Below are 24,734 nucleotides of genomic sequence, written 5' to 3' on the forward strand. Positions count from 1 at the left end.
GTTTCTGAATTTACAGAGACAAATAATAGTAATGTTCAGTACTTGGGCCCAGCAAACACTTATGCATGTGCTTAATAGTATGCATATATGTAGACCTACTGAAGTTAGCGCAAGGAGTCAGTGAGACTATTCACGTGCATAAAGTTAAACATGTGCTTAAGTATTTGTAAGTTTAGGGCTCAGGAGATGTAAACTCCCTCTTCTCAGTTTAACTGACTTAGACCCCAATCCTGCAAACCCTTGCTCCCATGATTAGCTTTAAACATGCAAGCAGTACCAATTACTTCAATGGACTGGCTTACATACTTAATGCTAAAAGAAAAGGAGTACTTGTGGCACCTTAGAGACTAACAAATTTATTTGAGCATAAGCTTTCGTGAGCTACAGCTCACTTCATCGGATGCAATGCTAAGCACATGTATGTTTGCAGTAAATGCTAACCTTTTTAATCAATTACACCAAGACATTTATTTAAGGCACGTATCTAATGTAGATGCACATATGTCCTATAAACCTTCTAAAGACAGCTACGTAAGTTTAGAATATACAAATAGTTGACTATTCCTTCAATTATTAGGATGGTTAAGAGCTAGCATGACCCTAATATAGGGTGAAAGGGATGTGTACATAGCATTATCACATTTCAAACAGCACTTAGATTCCATGGTGTTCACTTGTGGGATTCTGGGGGTTTTATTACAAACCTCAATAAAGCAGCTGTAAAAGGCTAGTACAGGTTTTTTGCATGATCCTCCCTGTTTCTTCATCACAAAAATGAATATCTGGTATTAAGATATAAATGTACAGACAAACTTAACAGAAAATAAGGCTCTTTGAAGAAATTTTTCAAATTAGGGAGAAAAAGAGATTGCTATCATGCCTGAGTCTGAGCTACCTTGTCATTCTTACAGCTGATTTAAGTCTTTAGTAACTGCTTCATCTACCAAAGCAAGCAACCACCTATACCAAGTACCCCACGGAAAACAGTGCTCAGGCACTCAGTGACACAGTTATGCTAGTTTATTGAAAACAGCCATTTGATTTACAATATGTAAAGAGATTATATATTAAAATCCAACTCACATGTCACTTTCTGAAGGACAAGGTGGTTTCACCAATTTGGGTCGTCCTCTTGGTTTTGGAACCTTAGCTTCTGTAGCTAATGTTCACAGAAAGATCAGGTTAGTCTACAGCTTCTACCTGTTTCTTATTTAAAATAGGCTATTCTCATAGCAACATCAACTGATAAAACAACAGCAGAGGGCTGGATATTGAATGAGATTGATATGCTGACCTGTGGCCTTTTCAGAGATTAGGTTAATAAATGAAATGGGTGTGGTGGTCTTATCCTGCAGTATAGAAGATGATTTTCCTCATTATAGGCTATCAGCAGGGCTAACTGCTATAGGAACCATCAGGATGTTGTAAACAACAGATAAGGTGGGTTGGTAAAGTAATACGGGAGGCTTACACAACATGTACTTGTTATGCATGGCTATTGCCAGAGCCGTCAGTCATACATTTAATGCGAATATCAATTCACAATGTGTGCGACTATAATTATACAGCTATAGATATGTCTTGTGCAATTGTGGAGACTTTGGCACTCACATATGTTTAAGTTACAGAGAATGAATTTTTATAATAGCAAAGTAGTGCAAAATGTCTGTATTATGGAATTTTCAAAACTTCACTTGGGAGACTATTTCATACTGTGCTGATCACTGTCAGGAAACTCCATTATCCACCCAGAGCTATACAGCGCACAGTTTTCTTAATTTCACCATATGTTTATAATATGCTAAACAATTTCTCTACCTCTTTGGCACTTCTATCCTAAGTAGTGTAAGATGAAAATATTGTGCACAGTACCACTTTAGATTAAATCCGCAGGAGATGCTAGCCTGCTACCCCCACTGAGCATGTTGCTAGGAAATGTACAGCATTGCTAAACAATACATGCACATGACACACTAATGCCAGGGTATGCTGTGTTGCATATTGCCTAGAGATATGTTCCCCAAAGAAGGCCAGAAGGGTGTATTTAATTCCATCTGGCTTTTATATTCACTCCTTTTATTACTTACATTCTGTGTATAAACGTAAGAGATAATATCTCCTCTTATATGGGTGTTTTAAACATTTTACAATCCATTTTAAGTTGCTAAAATTGTATGTTTTGCTAGGAGAGATTGTGCGGATGACTTAAAAAAATTAATTCAAAGTCAAATATAAACTTCCTAGCTTCCATGCCAAAAAAACTCTAAGATCAGTTAAGCTATGGCTGCATTTAAAAAAAAACACACCGAAACAGAACTTATTTACACCTGCTGGCGTTATGAAAACATGAGTATCAGAAGCAACTTATCTGTTGTCCACACTACAGGCTACTATGGTTTACATAATTGCTCAAAAAACTATTTTCTCATGCAGTAGTATTAAACAGTGAATTTTAAAGAGCTTTTACTTACACGTATATTTACACAGTACTTATGACTTTTCACAAATTAAAAACTACAGTACATTACATCTTGCTATTTTCAAAAACAGAGCAGAATTGTTAGCAATATTTTTCATATTACATACATTTCATATATAGATCTGTTCTCCCTTTCACTTGTTTACCAACTTTTCACAACATTCACTGCTTTTAATCTTCCTCAAAAAAAATCCCTCCAGTCCCTCAATTGTTTTCTTACTCTTCTCTGAGCTCCCTACAGGTTTTCTTGTGTTCAGGTGTCCAGAAATGAATGCTTTATTCCAGGAACATTCTTATCAAAGCTGCACAAAGAAATTACCACCTACATAATGAAAAAATAAAGCTTGTCTGTGAAGGAGACAGAGCTTTCTCAAGGGCTTGCCCAACACCACAGAATGAACTCCCATAGGAACAAAGGACCATCACAAATTTCAACAACTTCTGATCTTAGTACAAGGCACATTTGCTTGACTTTGCTTTCCCTAACATATAGCAATCTGTGTGTGCGTGCACATTATAAAAAAAAATTCAAAATAAAAACCAAACACTTCATTTCATCTACTGCTCCTTTGGGAGAGAAAATGAGAGACCACATTCATGACAGATAATTAGTCACGCTGCTTAATTCACTACTCAAAGATGCTCAGACACTATGATTATGAGTGTGCTATAACAACCTATACAGAACAGAATTACACATGCAGCGCCCTACTATGTCTGAGATGCTTTTGCACATCACTCTTCCTTATCTCCTAACCTTTATTTTTGATTCCCCATCTTTGGTTTGTTTCAGTTTTGTCTCTGAAAACCTTTACTATAAATATAAATGTATCTTTACTGATGGCAACTGACAAGTCCTAAGTATTCATTCATACTGTTTTTTGTATTTTTTTTCAGTTTGGTAATTTATAACATTTAAGATATAATACAAGTGTTCCTTTTTCCAAGCATAATAAAGCCTGGTGAACTTTAATGAAAGGTGAAATATATCTAGCAGCCACAAATATACATGCTTTGATTAATAGCATCAGTGGTTTGAGCATTGGCCTACTAAACCCAGGGTTGTGAGTTCAATCCTTGAGGGGGTCATTTAGGGATCTGGGGCAAAAATTGGGGACTGGTCCTGCACTGAGCAGGGGGTTGGACTAGATGACATCCTGAGGTCCCTTTCAACCCTGATATTCTATGAATAGGCATATTAAAGAATCTGCAGTAATAACATTAGAAACATTTGCTTGCTGTCCTGTATAATAATACCTATCTCTTATATAGCATTTTTCATAAGTAGCTATTAAAGCACTTCACAATCTTTAGTATATTTATCCTCAGAGTGGCGCATGATATGAAACAATTGTACTATTGCACTGATGGCAAATCATTCCAGGTAGATATTTAGTTTGTTACATGTCTTCTTCTGGAGTCACAGAGACACCAGATCCTGCTCCAAGTGGCACCTCAGTATACCTTATGCTAGTATTCTCACAACTGAACACAGATCCCCAATCTTTTATTTTTTTTAACTAGCCCATAAGCTTTTGCAACAGGTTTTTAAAGCATCAGGTTTATAATCTTCGTGATAACATATAAATCTTTGTAGCGCTATGCCACACGGCAATAACTAGCTCTTACCATATACTCTATAGACAAGCAGGGTTCTGCAATAGTTATGACATCAACAGCATGGTGAGGGTGATATTTGTATCACAATATAATAAAAATATTAATTCAGAGGACATGTCAGAAAGTTTAATAGTTGAAACTCTTACATGCTGACCACGTCACAGTTTGATATTTGGGACATTCAGCACACAACCCTACAACTAAGCTGTTTTATACTTTGAGGTCACCTTTAGCATTAGGCTAGGTCTACATTACCACTTATGTTGCTCAGTGGCGTGAATATTTCAACCTCTTCCCCCCGCCCCAAGTGACATAAATTATGCTAGCATAAGCGGTAGTGTGCACAGTGCTATGTCGAATGGAGAGCTTCTCCCGCCAACACAGTTTATCACTCTGCTCTTTGGGGGTGGATTACTTATGTCAACGGGAGAGCACTCTCCTTTGAGCCTAGAGTGGATACATGAGAGATCTTACAGCGGTGCAGCTGCACTGGTACAGCTGTATGCTCTAGTGTAGACATAGCCTTAGAGAGCAAATGCGTTGTAATACTTGGTGTCTACAGAAGTAAATTCTTTCATTCTCCATTTAAAAAAATTAAATGAGAAAAAAAATTAAGTCAGACTCATGGTGAAGTTACCTGCTGGTCTTCCTCTTTTAGGGCTTACTTTAGGAGCCACAACTACTGCAGTTGTTGCTGCTGCCACTGTTGTAGCTGTTGCCACTGCTACTGCTGCCTCCTCAGATTCTGCTTGTTTTTCAGACTGTTTTAAAGGATACAATTCATATAATTAAAAATGATCATCTCCCTTCACCCCTGTTCTTCCAACTCCGTCTCAGGGCTTGTTTATAGTTATGGCTAAATTGACACTGCTGCGATCGATGCAGGGGTGTCCAATTAGCGGGTCTGGTGAAGACAAGCTAAGTCAATAGCTGAACACTCTCTGGTCGAGGGCTCTACTCCCCCTCCCCAAGAAGCAGAAGGTAAGCTGACACAGCACAGTGTAAACACTGCTGTAAATCGACCTAAGTTATGTAAATGAAGTCAACATAACTTACATAACTGAAGTAGCTAACCTACATCAACTTACAGCCTCCGTGTAGACCAGCCCTCGTTTCTGTGCAGACATAATATATACACGCCACTCAAAGAAGCTACAAATGCAGAAACTGTTAATGTTATTTCAACTATGACAGACATGCACAAACTGGGTATCATCTGAAAACACTTTATTATAAGTTTTAACAATTGAGGCTACACTTAAAATAGTTACCAGACCACGCAACAACCATTTTCAGATTTAAACAAAAGCTACACATGTATGCACACACACAGAACATTAGCCACTGTATCACACATGCTCAGATAATTTCAGAGCAACTGAACTGTTCTGGAAAAAGAAACTAGACTCAATCTGTAAAAATTAAGTCTTTGAAAGATTATTTACAATATACATTCTTTTACAGTTAAAGACTGCTTTTGGAACTCAGAAGAAAAAATTATGGGTAGGTATCTGAACTTTACCTCTTATTCTTCTCTGAAGTGGGTACCCAGTGCTCTGTGATCCATTACAACTCTGTAATTAATTCTCCCTTAAATGCCTCCCTAGTTCCCCAACAGCCCAAATTGAGAAGATAATCTATAAATTTGGATTAATAAACATCAATGTATCCTGCCTTGATATGGTAAATCTATCTACTTATTAATTATATAAAACAAATGAAAATAAAGATTTATGGCAAAGGAAGATCCTAATATAAGGGAAACCCAGGATTTCTCCATCTCTCTCTGTCTTTTTCATCTTTATGGGGCATTTGCGCAAAGGGAATACCCCCTCCAGCTGGAACTTAATGCAAGTTAGGATGCCCTGGATGGAGTCTCAGGGAGCACAAGGAGTCCATTTCAGAGGAAGAAAGTTACAGATAGGTAGGTAGATTTTACTTTTCTCCTTTGTGGAAACCTGGTGCTCTATAATCCATTTACAGCTAGGATGTAATCAGTTGTAAAACAAATCTCCACAAATAGGAAGGAAACTTAAAATAGCAAGAAAACAGAACCAAGAGGAAGAACAACCTCAAATAAGAGTTGTTTGTTCGTTCTAAAGGCCACATGCCTGACTAAGTGAGCCCTCACAGAAGGAAGGAAATCTCTGATGAACAATTTATAGAGCTGAGAAATTCCTCAATGTATCCATCTGGAAATAGTGGATAGGGACGCATTGTAACCTTCTTAGGTCAACCACCTAATCTTAAAATTGTACCTGATTTTCTTCAAAGATTAGTTTTGTGTAAAACGATGGTCAGTCATGACTATATCTAAGTTTGCAACCTATCTCTTTGCGTGGAAGGGCTTAAAATACAAGGAAGACGAACACCACAACACAACACCAGAATAGCAGGTCACCTAATGAAACTAATAGGCAGCAGGTTTAAAAAAACATAAGGAAGTACTTCTTCACACAATGCACAACGTGTAGAACTTGTTGCCAGGGGATGTTGTGAAAGCCAGAAGTATAACTGGGTTTTAAAAAGAATTTGATACATTCATGGAGGATAGGTCCATTAATTGCTATTAGCCAAGATGGTCAGAGATGCAACCTTATGCTCTGGGTGTCCATAAACAACTGACCTCCAGAAGCTAGCACTGGATGATAGGGGATGGGTAACTCAATAATTGCCTTGTTCTGTTCATTCCTCACTATCAGAAGACATTGGGCTAGATGGACTATTGGTCTGACTCAGTTTAGCCATTCTTATGTTTAAATAAATTGGTTCAAATTTAAACCATAATTTTGGGAGAGAGAAAATTTTGGAGAAGGCCTAAGAATCACATCTGGAAAAAGTTGCATGTAAGGATTCCAGATGAATAAGGCCTTCAAATTTATTAACGCTCCTCACTGATGTAACTACTAATAGAAAAACATTTTAACAGGAAATATGGGGAAGACTCCACCATATATTAAAAAAACAAGTTCAGCGATTATTTGAAACATCAAATAATACAAACAGACTCCAGATGTTATCTCTGAAGAGATGCAGGTTTAAAGGATTAGGAAGTGTGAGGCTAGAAGTGAAAGGAATATACCACAAAGCTGCTAAACAGTGAGACTTGGACTTTCAGGAAGGTAGGACTCATATCCAATCAAGAGCCCCGTCTAGAAGAAACTCCATGTTATATAGCTCTGGTTGTCAGAAACAATTGGATTTTTGTTCTTTCAAATGCATCAAGAGTACCAAGTTCTCAGAATGGATTTATGGACAGTTTCAAAATACAAGTAATAAGTCTATTCATTCTCTAGAAAGCAAAATATCCCAGGTTCCAGGCCAAGTGCCTCAGGTGCTGTAGGTCTGGGAATTTGAGGGGCTCCTGGACTAGAAGTTCCCCCGAGACCAAGAGGTTCAAGAATGCTCAAAAGACAGCTGCAGGAATCAGAGACACTCTCCGTGTTTAGACCACTTCATTTCTGTTAACTACTTTTGGACTCAATGATTTAGTTTTTATTCTTATGCGTCCAATCACCATGTGTTTAATCATTGGATACAAAGGCTGATTTTCTGCTTAAACATAAAGCATCTAATGATTAAAACCACTTATGTTGCAAGCTCCTTACATAAGGGACTGCACCTAATGAGGGCTTGGAAAGCACCCAGTAGACACTACTGAAAACATACAGTAGGTAATCTACAAAACTTCCCGCTCCAGTAGCAAGAGAGCTTCCCTTATTTTATTCAGGATTTTTAACTTTACTTTTTTGTTCCAGCCTGAAGTGTCAGTATGCCACAGAAATCCAATTGTTGCTTTTCAATTAAACAGCAGCTAAATCCAGAGGGAGTCTTAAGAAGAGAAAGTTAGAACCACCTTCTTAAGGGTTTGTAATTCTAGGAAGTTGCTGTGATTAACTTCATGGGACAACCATTTGCCTGACCTAAATGGGGCCTATCTGAGTTTTTTCAGGTGATACAGAAGATAATCTGCTTCCTGATTCTGGAAAGTCCATTACTAAAAAGGAAAATTTGGAGAGAAGTGCATCCCCACCATAGAAAAGTTTCTACTTTTGGTCATAGTCATACAAAGTGAATGGAACCACTAGAGCAGTCCCAATCAGAAAAAGAAATTGTGAAACCTTTCCCTGGGCAATTAGAATCATGAATGTCTAATAGAATACCCAGAGGGAGAACACATCCTGTGGAGGTACTAAGGAGCTCCTCTGAAAATAGATGAGGCAGCTGTGGAACTCGAGCAGTGGGAAGTATCTTTACATATTGACAGGTTATATCTCGGATGGGTACCAACAAGTCACCTGTTGTAGGTGGGTCTTCAGAGTTACCAGAAGAGTTGTGAGAAAATGAGGATCATGAGAGAAGCAAACAGTACTACTAGGAACTGGTAATGCAACGTTGCAAAATGTATGTAGCATTGGCGGTACAGGCAAACTGGTGCATGGAATTGGTAGGACAATGAAAATTCTGAGGAAAATTGTTTGAGACATCTCTGTATCAGAAAGGCCTGGGCTCCATGAAGAAATGGGCCTTGCACACTGTTAATCAGCCTAGACAGAACCGGCACTGGCACAAACTAGTCTGTTCTCTTTCATACCAAGAAGACTCTTGAATGAAGATCTAAAAAAGAATTTCTCAGGAAAAAGGAGCAATGTTTTCTGGTGAACTAAGACTGGCAATGCTATCCTTCAGTGCTTTTCTTTTCTTTTTTTAAACTGGTTCAGAGGAAGCATGGGTGACAGGATGGAAGATGATAGGGGAACTTGAAAACTTATGAAAAGACCCTCATGCTTTTGTGAGCCCATCTGTCTGATGTGAGGTTTTTTAGGTTGATTTGGAAGGCTTAAACTTTGGAAGAAAGCTCTCTGTTCTCAGTCCTCCTTTTTTCTGTCTTCCTCTTTTGGAGGGCTTCTCTGGTCACAATACACAAAGGCATATTACTGAAGACAAACTAACAACCTCAGAAATGACAGAGCATCCTTCAATCTATTGGGCTACATAGCCTCACAGATGTAAAGACACTGCTGCTACAGTTTTTTGCTCCTGACCCAGTTTGCGATCTGCCCCTTTGAAGAGACAGGGAAGTGCCTTTTAAAAACACTGATAGAGACAAGGAATAATAAGGAGCAGAGGAAAACAGAGCTAGTCATAAGCACTCATGACTGAAGCTCCCTGCTTGTGCAGTAATGCTCTTTCAGGTTTAAGCCCTTATTTAAGTAGTTTTACAGCTGTACCACAAAGTCGCGCTCTCAAAGACTATCTATATTGCAGATAAAACGTGTTCTCAACTTCAATTAGCTACATGAGTTAGATAACTTGGATTAAAATAGCAAAGATGACACAAACTACGTTAAAAGCCAAGTTAACAGTTCAAGTTAAAGCCGGAGTTAAAAGCAGAGTTGCCATGTCTTCACTGCTATTATAACCTGAGTTAAGAATATACTTTTTTTTTTGGCGCGCATTGGAGAAATACCCTAAGAAGAGACACTCGCACAGACAACCTTAATTATGCGATATAACTTTGGAGGGCCTGACTTAATACAACCTTAAATACACTTTTAAAAAGTCGGGAATGTAATTTCCCAGGTTTGTTTTTTTCAGGAACAGAAGTTTTATAATAGACAGTATTATACAACTAGTGTTATACTCGACCCGTATAAAGAATAAAAAAATAGAGCATTTGCAGAACTAACTGAAAATATTATTTTCATTACTGTAACCCTTCACTGTCTAAAGTTAGATGGTAAGGAAATTGACAGTGTGTTGTGTGAAGTGCCTACCACATTTTTGGCACTGTAAACATTTTTACCTTCCTGTTCTTGGTTACTCCACACATGCAAAAGAGCCGAACTTCTAAAATCAAATTGGACACAGCTTACACCAGAGGTGGCCAACCTGTGGCTCCGGAGCCGCATGTGGCTCTTCAGAGGTTAATATGTGGCTCCTTGCACAGGAGCTGAAGCTACAGATGCTAACTTTCCAATGTGCCGGGGGATGCTCACTGCTCAACCCCTTGCCTTGCCCCAGGCCATGCCCCCAACCCTACCCCTTCCTCAAGGCCCCTGCCCTTTCTCCCGAGCATGCTATGCCCTCAATACTCAGCCTCCCGCCTCGCCTCCTGCACATGTGAAACAGCTGATTGTGGTATGCAGAAGGCATGGGGAGGGAGGAGCTGAGGGCCCGGGGGGAGGGGGGTCAGGCAGGGAAGGTTCTGATGGGGGGCTGCTGACATATTACTGTGGCTCTTTGGCAACGTACACTGGTAAATTCTGGCTCCTTCTCAGGCTTAGGTTGGCCACCCCTGGCTTATACTATGCAGAATTAAAGCACAAAACTGCTCAACAACCTGTTTTGAACAGCGAAGTTCAAAATCCTCAATTTACAAAGACTGTAAACATGTCAACAAGCACCTAGCGCATAGAACAGACACTCTTTTATGGAATAACTTAACAAATCTTTAAAAGCATGACAGATCAGTTAATTTGTGAAAGAGAGTAGAGAAATGGCACCTACTTACATGAAGCTATTAAGTATTAGCATCAGAACAATCTTTGGTGAAACAGAGATGAAGAAAACAGTAAAATAGGGGAGGAGATTTCAGAGAAATTAGTGGCATTCCATCACGTAAAAACAAAAATTGTGAGGCTCAAGTTTTCAACCAGATTGTCAAACCCTTCCTTTTATTGGTGACTGCTCACTGCTCATTGACTTTATCTGGACTATCTGTACAAATAAATGCTCACCAATATGAATTCTAATGACAAAAAACTATATTAATGCATTTAACACAGAGTTAAAGTTGTTTCGTGGTATGTTGTCTCCTTGTAGAACATTGAGTTGAGTAAAACTCATCCTTCTGAAAACCAGGAAATGCAGTTAAGGTTGCCCATGCAAACTGAACTCTGTCCTCTTTCAGTAATGCCCAATTAACACACATACTGATATTCTGCCAACCCTGCAGCTGCTGAAACGTACAAGCTCTTCCCCACCTTTTACAATCCATTCACTCTCACTCATAGGATTCCATCTTTCCACTTCACATTATTAAAGGAGCAAAAAAAAAAAAAAAAAAAAAAAAAAAGGAAGAGATTGCCCATGCCCTCTTTGAGCAATGCCTAATATGCACACACTCATGTAAGATCAGGAGGTTCCAGATCCTAGCATACACTCACACACTTAGCCAACTCCCCAGAAAAAATACCATGTATACAATTTAAGACCTAATTCACAGACTTTTACAACTCCCTTAACACTTATAGGATACCATCTCAACCTACACTTTCACTTAACCATCTTTAAAACATTAGAATTCTTCCACATTCCACCTAATTGTTGACAATATCCTTTGTAATAAAAGCCTTATGCCCTGCTACTAACATAACCTACACAGTTCTGCACAGAAATAATGCCTAATGCATCTTGAAGGTACACATGCATCTCTTCCTTTTCCTCCCATAAGACTAAAAACATCAGTGGCAGTGTGTTCATCAAGGAAAACAGCATCAACACAATCCCTCCAACTACCCACGCAAGCATAAAGTGGCTGCACAGACACCCTCTCATTTATTTTCTCTTTGTTGGCAAGTGTGCACTGTAATTCTTCCAGGGCAAGCAAATATGTGAACACATTCTTCAATACTGTTCACAATTTGGGTTCCCCAAAGACTTAGTTGATCAGTTTTTATCAAAGGTAGTGCATGGCACTCACTGAGAGCATTTAGACATTTTGATTGTTAGCTATACGCAAAAAAAAGGCCCACTAGAAACTTTCTGAAAAATGGCTGGTACCTCTGGACTTGTATCTCCACAATTCCTGGCTCAAATGACCCCAAATTTGGGTTGCTAACCCTAATCCAGAAGTCATGACGCAACCTTAACCACAGTAGCACTGCCATGCCACTATAATAAAGATGCCACAATGTAGCAAAAGATTAGTCAGTCTCATCTCTCTTGCTTTCTCTGATCTATGTCAATTTCAGAGAGAATCATATTGAAGACATTTCCTAGTTCTAAAACACTTGAATTTGGTACACTGTTTTTGTGTAAGGTTCCAATGAAAGTGGGCTTTTCTGCACTATGGGATTTACTGGCATTTTCATTGTATTCAAAAGGGATTTATTAAGTGAATGAATGAATTGTTGATATACTGCAGCGCAGTTCTGAATTTATTCAAAAATCAAGTGAAGATTAATTGTGATTGGAGTATAATTTGTTGCTGAAAAAATGTGAGAATCAAATAGGAAAGCCATCATCACAAAATGATTGATAAGGTAAAGAAAAGTAAGTATATTGTTACCTTTCTTTTTCTCCCTCTTCTAGCAACTTTAGGAACAGGTACATCATTAGCTTTCACCACACCCTGAAAAAGTAATACTTAGAATGTTAACAAAACATAAGAGTTAGTTTAAGTTATTATGATGCTTGAAGGACAATTTTATCATAGCTTTTAATATATATTTTAGCAAAAGACTATGCACACATGAAGGTATCTGTTATCAAGTATCAATATTAAGCAATTGAAGTTTCTTTCTAAAACTGTAGTAGAGGATTAAGAATCAGTGACACTTCTTCAAAGAGACAGATAAAGGTATAATAGCTTGTTCTGGACTTTAGTAAATTGCAAATTAAATACTAATTAGTATTTTGTTTAATACATATAGCCATATTTTATTGAACTCATCAAGTCACATCCAGTATATGCAGTTTCTAATGAGTTTGTTTCCCAATATGTATTAAGTGAGATACATACACTAGCTTAATTAACTTTATCCAATTTGTATAGGTGGCTTGATATTTACTCTAATAATTAAGGGCCAAAGTTTGCGCTCAGATACACGTTCTGAACTCCCAGTGACTTCAAATCAGTTATATAAACATTTAAGCAGAACTTGACCTTATATTTTAAGCCACTCCCGAGACATGGTCAGATGATTATTGTTAGTGACTGCAACAGATTTAGAATATGTACATTTAGACTTATCAATATATCTTTGTAGTACAGTATTAAATTGTTGACTTTCTTCAGAATTTAGTATTCTCAAACTGTGGTACACATACTACTGCACTTGTTAAGCCAAAAACTTTTTAAAAAAAAAAGTCTCAGTTTTAAACTAACAGTCATCACATTATCTGCAGGGAGTCAGAAAATGACCAAGGAACAAAATACAATCTCCTAGCCACTTTCAGCCATAATGGTGAATAACATTTGGCTGACGATGCCAGCACTGTAGTTTTATTTAGCAATGTGTTGTGTCACACAGCTTGTCATTGTATTCATTTAGTATACAGCTGGCTTTCTGATATGCCTAGCTTTCAGCTTGTGCTGAGCTGCACAAGTGAGGTGAATATGCAAGGTTTCATACCACACCACCAGAGCTCATTTCTTCTGAAAAGACACACACGATTCACAGTAGCTGCAAAACCTGCAGCCACAAGGAGCCCAGCAGGGGGATCCACTGTGCAGTTTGCCCACAACTGCAGCCATCCACAGGCCAGAGCTGCTGAGTAAAAAGAAGCCTCCTGGGGCTAAAGCTGCCTGATGATCAGGAAAAGCCCTGCACTTCCAGTCAAGACCCCTCACCGCTGCCATGGCCCTCTGAACCCCCTCCTGCCCTTTGACACACATGCACCTCTCACATTTCCTCCACGAGCTACTCAAAACATTTTGTATTTTTCTTGATTTAAATTTTGTAAAAAAAAAAAAAAAAAAATGTAAACAAATAAAAAAGCAAAGTGAACTTCAGCTCGTGTTCAATAATCCAGATAAGAATGAGCAGGAACTCTGAATTTAAATTTAACAGGTTAAAAAAATCAAGTTACTGAATATATTTCATCAGTACATCAAAATATATCAAGACCTCATTTATGACATGTTTGTTCCTTGTAATCTGAGCGTCACAAAAGACAAATAATAATGGCTGCTTCATTGTGTTTCTTTTTGATGTATTCACTAAAAATGTGAGATGTTTAAAAAGGATGCCATAATTAGAGCTGGCCAGGAACTTTTCAATTAAGTGGTTTTTTTGGAAAATATCGATTTGTCCAAACAGAAATTTCGAAAGCAGCTTATGTTTTGATGAAAGTTTTGCCAGGAAGATTTCTCAGACCCCATATGAAATTTCTGGTCAAATCAAGGCCTCAAAACAGCTGACAGCCTAGTGGACTGCAGGAGAACCAGGTTCAAATCCCAAATCAGAAGGAGCGGGAACTTCAACGTGGATGTCCCACATCCCAGGTGAGTGCCCTAGCCATCTGACTACTGGCTATTCTGAAGTGATATATGTGTGAGTCTCTCTCTCTCTCTCTCTTTTTTTCATGAAGTATTTCAAGAGGTCTTGGTTTCCTTCTATACTGAAACAAAACTAAACGTTAAAACCTCAATTTTTTGTAAAATGGAATTCCTGTTTTCAAAGCAGCACTAGTTACAAATGAATATTTTAGTTTCCTTATTCATTTAATTTACTATAGACTCTGGAAATATTTAAGCCTGTATTAGGGCCTAAAATAAATGTGTATGAAGAAGGAAAAATTTGCATGTAGTATTTCAAACATCTGCTTGAGGCAGAAAGAAAAACATCCCACATACTTCACTACTGGGTTTTTCTGAAGGGACATCATCTTCCTTTGCAGCATCCATCTCTTTTTCTTCTGTTTCAACTTCAGTGGGTAAATTATCCTGTTTAGCAGATAACTAAATAGAAAAACCAAAGTCGCTAAATTTCACAATTTATATTAACTGAGATCTAAAAGAACCCGACAGGAGATGAACTGCAACAGACTCATTGCTATCAAATTGCTTTCCACCTTTAGTTGAAATAATTTAATAACTAGGTCAGTTTAATCTGTATGTAACAGTCTTCCATTTTTGAAGCATACCCCAAAGCTGTTTGTTAACATTGCTCTCCATCATTCCTTACAGAGGCAGTGGGGAAGGAAGGGGACGTGGAACGGGGAGAGGCATGTGAGAGAGAGGGGAGGGGAAGGGAAGGGAGTAGTGTGAAAGGGGGATGAGATGGGGAAGAAAAAGGAACAGGGGAACCAAGGGGGGAAGTAGGAGCCAGGCATGCAGCATCCTCTTGGCAGCAGCTGGGACTCCCCCGTTAAGCAGGCCCATCAAACCCTCACTCTGACAAGCCCTACCCTCAGACCCCTGCCAAACCGAGCCCCATCTCCCCACACCCAGATACCCCCCCCAACCACCTTCACCTGGATCCCCTGCAGAGTCCCATTGCCCCTGCCCCCAGAACCCCCCCAATGAGCCCCTGTGCGTCCAGATCTCCCACTGAGCCACCCACACCCAGATTGCCCCACACAGAAACTTCTCACCCTACACCTGGATCCCCCCACACTAAGATCCTCCACACTTGGATCCTGCTGGACTGAGCCTGCCCGCGCACCCACCCACACCTGGTGCAGAGGGGCAGATCCAGCCCTTGCACTGTGTCAGGGTCAGGTGCAGCCTCACTGCTGAGTCCCTGTACTGGGGAAGATGGGAGCTTCAGGGTGATCTCCCACCTCAGTGCAGCCAGTAGCCTGTACTCCCCACTGCCATGCTGGACCCACATTTATTTATTGACAAATAAAATTTGCAGAATTTTAAAATATTGTGCACATAATTTTAATCTTTTTGGTGCATAATTCCCTCAGGAGTATGGATCTGAAAGTGGCCAGCATCAGATTCCTCAGAGGGAAGTGTAAAAATCCCACAGTATGCAGATGTAGGTTAATCTGCCACCGACTTTAAGGCCAGGCCTACACTACCACTTATGTCAGCAAAACTTGTGTCGTTCAGGGGTATGAAAACCCCCCCACCCCAGTGACATACATTTTGCCAGCATAAAAGGTAGTGTGCACAGCGCTATGTCGGTGGGAGAGCTTCTCCTGCAGACATAACTGCCGCCACCCATTGGAGGTCGTTTAGTTATGTCGCTGGGAGAGCTCTCTCCCATTGGCACAGAGCAGCTACACGAGAGATCTTACAGTGGAGCAGCTGCATTGGTAAAGCTGTGCCACTGTAAGGTCTCTAATGTAGACATAACCTACCTCTCATCTTGAGATAACAGAGACAGGCTTAAGCCCTGAAGCATGAGATTTAGTATCTATATCCTTTCCAAAATTCATTTTAGCATTAACCGTAAGAACTCTGGATATTTCTGTTATCTACCTAAATGTCTAATATCTTTTTGAATCTAAGTTTTTGACCTCAATGACAGCCTGTGGTAATATGCGCGTTAATCAACATACTTGTGTGTGGAAAAACTATTTCCTTTCATCAGTTGTGAATTTCCCACCTTTTAATTTAACTCAATTATCCTTTGTTCTTGTGTTATGTGACACGAAGAACAAGCTCCTGATTTACCTTCTCTATTCTGTTGTATACTTTTATCATGTTCCATTTTATTCATGTCCCTTTTTTAAAGTATGAAATCCCAATCCCAATCTTTTCAATCCCTCTTCATATTAGAGATTTCCATGCATCTAATTGTTCCTGCCCTTCTCTGAGCCGCCTCTAATTCTGCCATATTTTTGAGATGTGGTGACTGGTACTGCACACAGTATGTTTCAGCTTTACACTGAGCAGAGTTCTTCACTGAACAATCCACAATAATGTTCAGGTTCCTTTCCTGAGTTAATACAGCTAAATTTAGAACCTTGTAAGGTGAAAGAGTAGTTTAAGATTTTGCCTCCAGTATGCAACACTACTATGCATTTACTGACACTAAACTTCATTTACCTCCATGTTGCCCAGTCATCTAACTTAAAATTTAGGTCTTTTCAGAGTGCCTCACAGTCCTCTCTGGTCTTTCTAACCTAAGTAACTCAATTACCTCCAAATGTTGCTACCTCACTAGCAATCATTTCCATATTAACAATAATATATTAACCACCACTGGACTTGGAATGTAACTGTGAAAAAAGCAGGTATTAAATTTTTTCCCCATGATGAAAACTGACCAGTCCTATTGCTTTCTATCCAATTTTTGATCCATAATACTTTGCTTCTGACCCCCATGACCACTTAATTTCTTTAGTAGTGGCTTGTCAAGGGCCTTTTGAAAGTCTAAAATTATGTCAACCAACTCCTATATCCATTATTTTACTGATTCATTCAACTAATTCTAAACAGATTAGCAAGAGAATTTTCCTTTGTAGAAACCATGCTGTTAGACCCTATAATATCATGATCTTCCACATGTTTTATTATTCTAGTTTTAATTATCATTTCCAGCAATTTGCCAGACACAGGTGTACAATTTACTTCTCTATAAGTTCCACTTCTCTGTAATTCCTCAGGTCACCACCAAAGCTTTTTTTAAAAACAGAGTTACAGCATTTAATACCCTTAAAATCCCTCAAAAATGCAATAGAGATTGCATATTTAAGCTCTTTTAGAACTCCTGAATATATAGTCTGGGCCTCGTGATTTATGATTAATTTATTCCAGCATCTCTGACACTGCAATCTGATAGCATGCCATCATTATTACTAGAAAGAAGCAGGTAACTTCACTACATAGGATGTTGGAAGACGAAAGGAAATAATTTAGCTTCTCAGTAATGTCTCGGTTTTTCTTAATTGCTCCCTTTAAATCCAGAGATTCAGCAGATCACTGCTTCTTTTGCAGGCTTTCTGCTTCCAATATGTTTGTGCACAATTACTATTCTTATGAATGTAAATCGGGTACCTACATTGATGTATATGGCCCTAACTATGTAGGTCTGGCCCACAGACCACAATTAAAATTTGGAGCCAGATTCTTATCTAAGTGCATCAAGATCACTCCTACCTGAGGCACATTTGCTAGGTCTTCAACATAAAGGATTTCTACAGTTGCAACTAAACAGTAAAATACATAGGGGTGCTTCTGTGTATTTTTTTATAAACAAACAAACAATACTGCTTTTCTCAGACAGCCTGTCTATCCTTTGTTTAATTAGAATTCAGAAGGTGAAATTAAGATTTCAAAATCATTAAAATTATATCTTTAAATTTAGTCATTTCCAGGAATTAAAAATAATTCAGTTGTTACATCAACTATTCCTGCCTAATTTTGTGGTTTTACAATCACTCACCCCACCCCCTCATTTTTTTATTTTATTTTTTTAAAAGGTAACCTCTCCCTTTCTTCCACATGAAACATTCACACAAACAAAGGAGACCAAACTTGACTATACAGGAGTGTGATGGGGTGCCTACTCCACAAGACCTGGAGGAGTTAAAGTGGCTAGGCAGGCTAATTAACTGCCCAGGCTACTCCTGAGGAAGGAGCAGGCCACTAACTGGAAATGGGCTTAGCTGGGCAGGAACAGGAAGGGCCCAGGAGTTGTGAGCAGCAGGATACTGCAAGGCAGCAGTCTACAATCACTCCCTATGAGGAGGCAGCTTGGGCTACCAAACCCAGAAAGAGGGGGAAACCAGATAGGTCAGAAGAAGCCCAGAAAAACAGCAGCAAGGGGTAGGACCATACAGACCATGGCTGCTTATTATTGGCTGGAACCCAGTGTAGAGGGCATGCCTGGGGTCCCTTGCCAGCCACTGGGAAGTGGCGCAGTGTGTTGGAGAGATCAGCAGACAGCTGGTTTGAACTCCCCAGAAGGGGAGGAATTTAATGACACAGGCGGAGGGCCAAGGCACAAACAGGAAGCTACAGCTCTTTGAGTGACAGGGGGTTGTAGTGTGAAAGAAACAATGGGTAGAGACACAGCCAGAGGAGAGTGGTGCCTGGCAAGAGCTAATCCCCAGAGCTGCCAGGAGGAGGCGCCACGTGCAGTGAGTGGATCCCGTGACAAGGATGTCAAATCCACAAAGTAAATGAAGTAGAAAACACTAATAGTTTTCCTCCTCAATCTTAGACATTATTTATAGCAGCAATTAAAAAAATAGAGATTTCAGAAAGAAAAGTGAAGTGTATCCCTCTAAAAATCTAGTCAGTCAACTTGCGTCATTTATACTCTTATCCTTACATGCCAAAAATGAAGCCTCATCTATACTAGAAACTATATTACTGAGAGTAACATTGATACAAAGTAAATTGATATAAGAAAGAGTTTACTCACCCACATTAGGGGTTTGCACTGGTTTAACGAGACAAACTTTTTAAACAAACAGACATAGGTCTTGACAATCATTTCTCCTTCCACTTATCTGATATGTATTTCCAATATCTGACTTGTTTAAGTGTATATTGTTTTTAAAAAAATAAGTCTTTGTAGTTGTAAGAAATTGTTTCAAATTTATATATAACGGCTTAATAGATAATAGTAATTACATAAGGACAAATGTCAGTGTTCATGCCTGAAAACAGAAGACAGTCACAACACCTATGCACTGTTCATTTAAACTAAATATGTAAGATTTCCAATACAGATACCAAACAGTTAATTTACACAGTCACTTACTTTGGGGACTGTAGACTTTCTCCTTTTGGTTCCTACTTTTTCTTCACTTCCCTCAGTAGGCTCTTGACAGCTTTCTTCAACAGTCTCTTTATCGGTGTTGTTAACAGTTGGATGCGACTTTAAGACAAAAACATTACCACATTTATGAAGTCAAATAATTTACTGAAGTAATGAATAATAATGACATTAAAGTTGCACGGTTGGGTTTAAAATTAAAAATCAAATTTTCTTTACCTGTATTATAAGTGATTTTTTTTTAATTTAGTTTTTTCCACTATAGCCGATTTTAAAATTCCTCTCAACTGAGACAATGAAAATAACATTCAAATTTAACGTTCACAGTTCCCATGCACTACCAGTAAGTTGTGTTCAGACAACAAGCATTGCAAGGGAAGATTTATTTAAAAAGTTTCCATTAACATTTGATTAAAGACTGGAAAACTTTTGAGCCACGTACAACTGAGTAATATCCTTAGCACACCAAAACTCAATTCCACCATAATGTAACATTTCCTATCCCCTACTGAACACAAAGCATACTCCAGAAGCATTTCCTTGCACATCCCTATACGTGTGATTGTGCCATTTAGTAATCCTCAACCGATGCAAGAAACTGACAACCATTATTTAAAACTTCTTGGGCTATATGAAGGGGCATTAGATAAAAGTTTGTAGTTTGGCTACAACCTGATCCACTTCTAAGTCTGGCTATCAATAGTAGATGAATTATAAGCTAATGATTATTTTCAGGAAAAGCATATGGATCAAAAATATTCTTTGATGCAATGAAGGTGGAAAGGATAGCACTAGAACTATGGAAATAAACAGAGAAGGGAAAATCACGTACCTTTAATTCTGCTTCTCTATAGATAATATTGTGCATAAGTCTCACTCCTAGGACTTATATCCTCTGTACAAGGATAGAATGCCCCTCTTAATTTTTTTCCCTCTTGAGGGAAGTGGTTTTGGATTAGAGCCCAAAGCCTCCATACTAGCAGCTGGAAGCTATCCCCAGCAAAGTATAAATGCTGCCCTCTGAACATTCAAGCCAGTTCCTTCAGTTGTAGCAGAGTAACAAAACTCTGCTATAGTTAAGGTTAAGACTGGCTTTCTGCTTAAAACTCAGCTCTGTGCTCTAAAATCCTATGGTTGCTTAGATTGCCTTGAAATTTACTGTGCCTCAAAGGAGGTGTGGGATTGATCAAACCAGGGCTCAGACCACTGCACCATGGTCTCAAATGCTCAAAGTTACCCCCAACAGAATTTGTGGTCCTTTGAGGGAAACCAAGTTACAATGATATTCCAAAAAAGAGTTTCTCTCTCCACTTTAGGTGCTTGTGAAGACTCACAGGCCTGTTTGTAGGATCAATAGATTAATCTGAGCACATTCAGACAAAGGCTAACTAACTGGAAAATTAACCTTTTAATCACAGGACCTGGGAGGCTCTGAGGGAATAGCATAATCCTTGAATCCAAATACCACCCCACGCACACAGCTCAAATCCAGCCTAATGCAGAAATCTGAAGTAAAAAAGCAGGCATAATGCTCCAATCTACCTCTAGCAAAGGGGATTTTAAAGGTGGAGGGAGACGGATGTGATTTGAGTACAGCAGAAAAGTCAGAAAACCTTGAACCTATTGTTTGAAAATACACTACACAAGAAAATTGTCACTGGGGAGGGTGATGAGCAGTGAAAAGTAGGTGTGAATAGGAGGAGAGGGTTTGGGGGAGGTCATGGTGACTAGAGGGAAGGTGAGAGACACTGGGAAAAGGGATATGGGAGTGAATGACAGGAGGACTGGGGGAGAACAGGGGCAAGGGAGCCTGTCAGCTCCACTTTCCCCTTGTTTGTGTGCACCACAACCTGAGGCCCCTCCTCATCTGTGGTGGTCTGCCCTCCCTCATGTGAGCCAGGTTCTGGAGGTAGCTTTTCTGTGGGTGTCTGAGCCATGCTCCTTAATCCCTTCCTGTGATCCAGGGGTAACTGCTGACATAGCGGAGTGAGAGCCCTGCTAACGGCCCACAAAGGGAAGTGAGAGCCCTGCTCCCTGCCTTCAATGTGTGCCTGCCAGGATCTGGGGGTCCCTGCCCATTTATGGGAGTCTGACACCCACATCCCTGTCCCCCTCTCATGACAGCCAGGTGGCAGAGCTTGCCTTTGATGGTGTCTGAGCCCCTCTCCCTACCCCCCTGTGAGCTGTAGAAGCCCTACCCTATCCCCACTGCTGAAACTGAGGTGAGGAGCTGAGAATGGGCGTTTGACACACATCAGAAACTTTCCAGTACTGGGGTGTGGGGAAGGGAACATTCACTGACTCTTGATGCAGTTCAAACTTCTCAAAGCTATTATTTCATGCTGTATTCATCTCCAGTGGGTATTCTCTTTCATCTGAGAACATATCATTGAAATTAATGAGCCAATTAAAACCTCTCTGAGACTTCAGGTTTTAAAGTTTGAAACCTACTCTGGCAGAAATCTGAGAATGAACTGTAAACTACAGGGAAAAATCTACTTCCTCACAGTTTGTTTGTGGTTTGTTTTTTAAATGAGTACAGAAAAATATTCTGAAAGTGCTGAAACTTTTTGAAAAGAAAAATTACACAAGTGGTCACTGGGAGGCAAGGAGTTATTGGAGTACAGTATTAGGTGGTAATAAGGGAAAAAGGGGTTTGGTCTGCAGCAAGGGATGAGTGATAAATGGGAATAGGTGTAGGGGAAGGAAGAAGATACGAGGGATTGGGAAATATAAGGGCTAGCAGAGGAAGTTGGGGGTTTATGAATGGAAAGGCCTGTCACCCCTGAATTCTCCTCTTCTACGTATGTGCTAGGATCTAGTGGAGCCCTACCCTTTGCAGGGGTCTGATTCTTCTCCCCCTCTTGATGCAGCAGTTCTCCTCCAGGGGTCTGCGGCCCACTAGGGATCTGAGTGCTGTTTCAGGGGCTTGGCCAAGCAAGGCCGATCAGAGTCCCGAAGGGGCTGGAGCCCCTGTGCCCCGGCAGAAGATGCCATGTTGGGCTGAAGCCCAGCACTCCCCAGCCCTATGGGATGAAAGCCCTGAGCTACCTCCCCCTCCCCACCTCAAGGGGCAGAAGCCTCGAGCTCCCTTGCTCATCGGGCTCCCAAGGCTCTTTCCCAGCCCTGCAGGGCAGAAGCTCTCTCTCCTCCACACAGCTGAAGCATGTTGGGGGGGCCTCTGAAAGATAAAGGTTGAGACCTCATCTTGATGTGTTTGAGCCCTTCTCTGCCATGAGCCTGAATGGGGGAGGGGAGAGGAAGGGGGAGACGCAAAAATTTAAACATCTAGAAATCCAGAAAAAAAAATTAAGATACACATCACCTCAAAGTGGGGACTGCCGGAGGGGGGGGGGGGGGGGGAAGAGCTTGGAGTGGTCCCAGTGGACCTGGGGCATGGCTAGGAAAGCCTGGCTGAAGCAAGGGCTGGAGTCCCAGCTCGAGGTGAGTGGTAGGAATGAAGGGTCCATCTGAATATGCAGGTTGGGCTACATAACCAAGGTAGCATGCAGCCCTCCAATAAGCCATGGCCTGTGATGTGTGTGCAGAAGCAGAAAGAAGGGAGCAAAATCTTACACCATTTCTACAGTGCCAATTAATGGCTTAATACAGGGGTTCTCAAACCGGGGGTTGTGAGGTTTGTATGTGGGGGTCGTGAGCTGTCAGCCTCCACCCCAAACCCTGCTTCGCCTCCAGCATTTATAATAGTGTTAAATATATATATAAAAAATTGTTTTTCATTTATAAGGAGGGGGTGCATTCAGAGGCTTGCTGTGTGAAAGGGGTCACCAATAAAAAAGTTTGAGAACCACTGGCTTAATGGGATGGGAAGGGGAGTGAGGAGCTGGAAAAGAGCAAATATAGTGACCGGCTATAAAAAGGGAAATAAGGACAACCCAGGGAATTACAGACCAGTCAGCTTAACATCTGTTAATGGAGCAAATAATTAAGCAGTCAATTTGCAAACATCCAGAAGATAATAAGGTGATAAGTAACAGTCAGCATGGATTTGTCAAGAACCAATCATGTCAAACTAACCTGATAGCTTTCTTTGACAGGGTAAAAAGAAAAGGAGTACTTGTGGCACCTTAGAGACTAACCAATTTATTTGAGCATAAGCTTTCGTGAGCTACAGCTCACTTCATTGGATGCATACTGTGGAAAGTGTAGAAGATCTTTTTATACACACAAAGCATGAAAAAATACCTCCCCCCCAATCTCCTGCTGGTAATAGCTTATCTGAAGTGATCACTCTCCTTACAATGTGTATGGAACCTGGATTTGTGCTGGAAATGGCCCAACTTGATTATCATACACATTATAAGGAGAGGTTTCAGAGTAACAGCCGTGTTAGTCTGTATTCGCAAAAAGAAAAGGAGTACTTGTGGCACCTTAGAGACTAACCAATTTATTTGAGCATGAGCTTTCGTGAGCTACAGCTCACTTCATCGGATGCATACCGTGGAAACTGCAGCAGACTTTATATATACACAGAGAATATGAAACAATACCTCCTCCCACCCCACTGTCCTGCTGGTAATAGCTTATCTAAAGTGATCATCAGGTTAGGCCATTTCCAGCACAAATCCAGGTTTTCTCACCCTCCACCCCCCCACACAAATTCACTCTCCTGCTGGTGATAGCCCATCCAAAGTGACAACTCTTTACACAATGTGCATGATAATCAAGTTAGGCCATTTCCTGCACAAATCCAGGTTCTCTCACTCCCTCACCCCCGTCCAAAAACCCACCCCCATACACACACAAACTCACTCTCCTGCTGGTAATAGCTCATCCAAACTGACCACTCTCCAAGTTTAAATCCAAGTTAAACCAGAACATCTGGGGGGGGGGGGTAGGAAAAAACAAGAGGAAATAGGCTACCTTGCATAATGACTTAGCCACTCCCAGTCTCTATTTAAGCCTAAATTAATAGTATCCAATTTGCAAATGAATTCCAATTCAGCAGTTTCTCGCTGGAGTCTGGATTTGAAGTTTTTTTGTTTTAAGATAGCGACCTTCATGTCTGTGATTGCGTGACCAGAGAGATTGAAGTGTTCTCCGACTGGTTTATGAATGTTATTATTCTTGACATCTGATTTGTGTCCATTTATTCTTTTACGTAGAGACTGTCCAGTTTGACCAATGTACATGGCAGAGGGGCATTGCTGGCACATGATGGCATATATCACATTGGTGGATGTGCAGGTGAACGAGCCTCTGAT

General features: G+C 40.1%; 1 protein-coding gene across 5 annotated transcripts in view; it reads right to left on the reverse strand.

Moving 5' to 3' along the window:
- Positions 1-24,734, reverse strand: part of PSIP1 (PC4 and SRSF1 interacting protein 1) — a 69,522-nt gene that overhangs the window by 25,237 nt on the left and 19,551 nt on the right. For 4 of the 5 annotated variants that reach the window (XM_077817677.1, XM_077817675.1, XM_077817676.1 and 1 more), the window contains exons 5-9: positions 19,495-19,611; positions 14,682-14,786; positions 12,393-12,455; positions 4,737-4,860; positions 1,084-1,159 (exon numbers count right to left, since the gene is read on the reverse strand). In XM_077817677.1, coding sequence (XP_077673803.1) covers positions 1,084-1,159; positions 4,737-4,860; positions 12,393-12,455; positions 14,682-14,786; positions 19,495-19,611 — 485 coding nt within the window. The remainder of the gene's footprint in view (positions 1-1,083; positions 1,160-4,736; positions 4,861-12,392; positions 12,456-14,681; positions 14,787-19,494; positions 19,612-24,734) is intronic. The other variant, XM_077817679.1, reaches the window with a different exon arrangement.

The sequence above is a fragment of the Eretmochelys imbricata genome, chromosome 5, assembly GCF_965152235.1.
Source record: "Eretmochelys imbricata isolate rEreImb1 chromosome 5, rEreImb1.hap1, whole genome shotgun sequence".
Lineage (NCBI taxonomy): Eukaryota > Metazoa > Chordata > Testudines > Cheloniidae > Eretmochelys > Eretmochelys imbricata.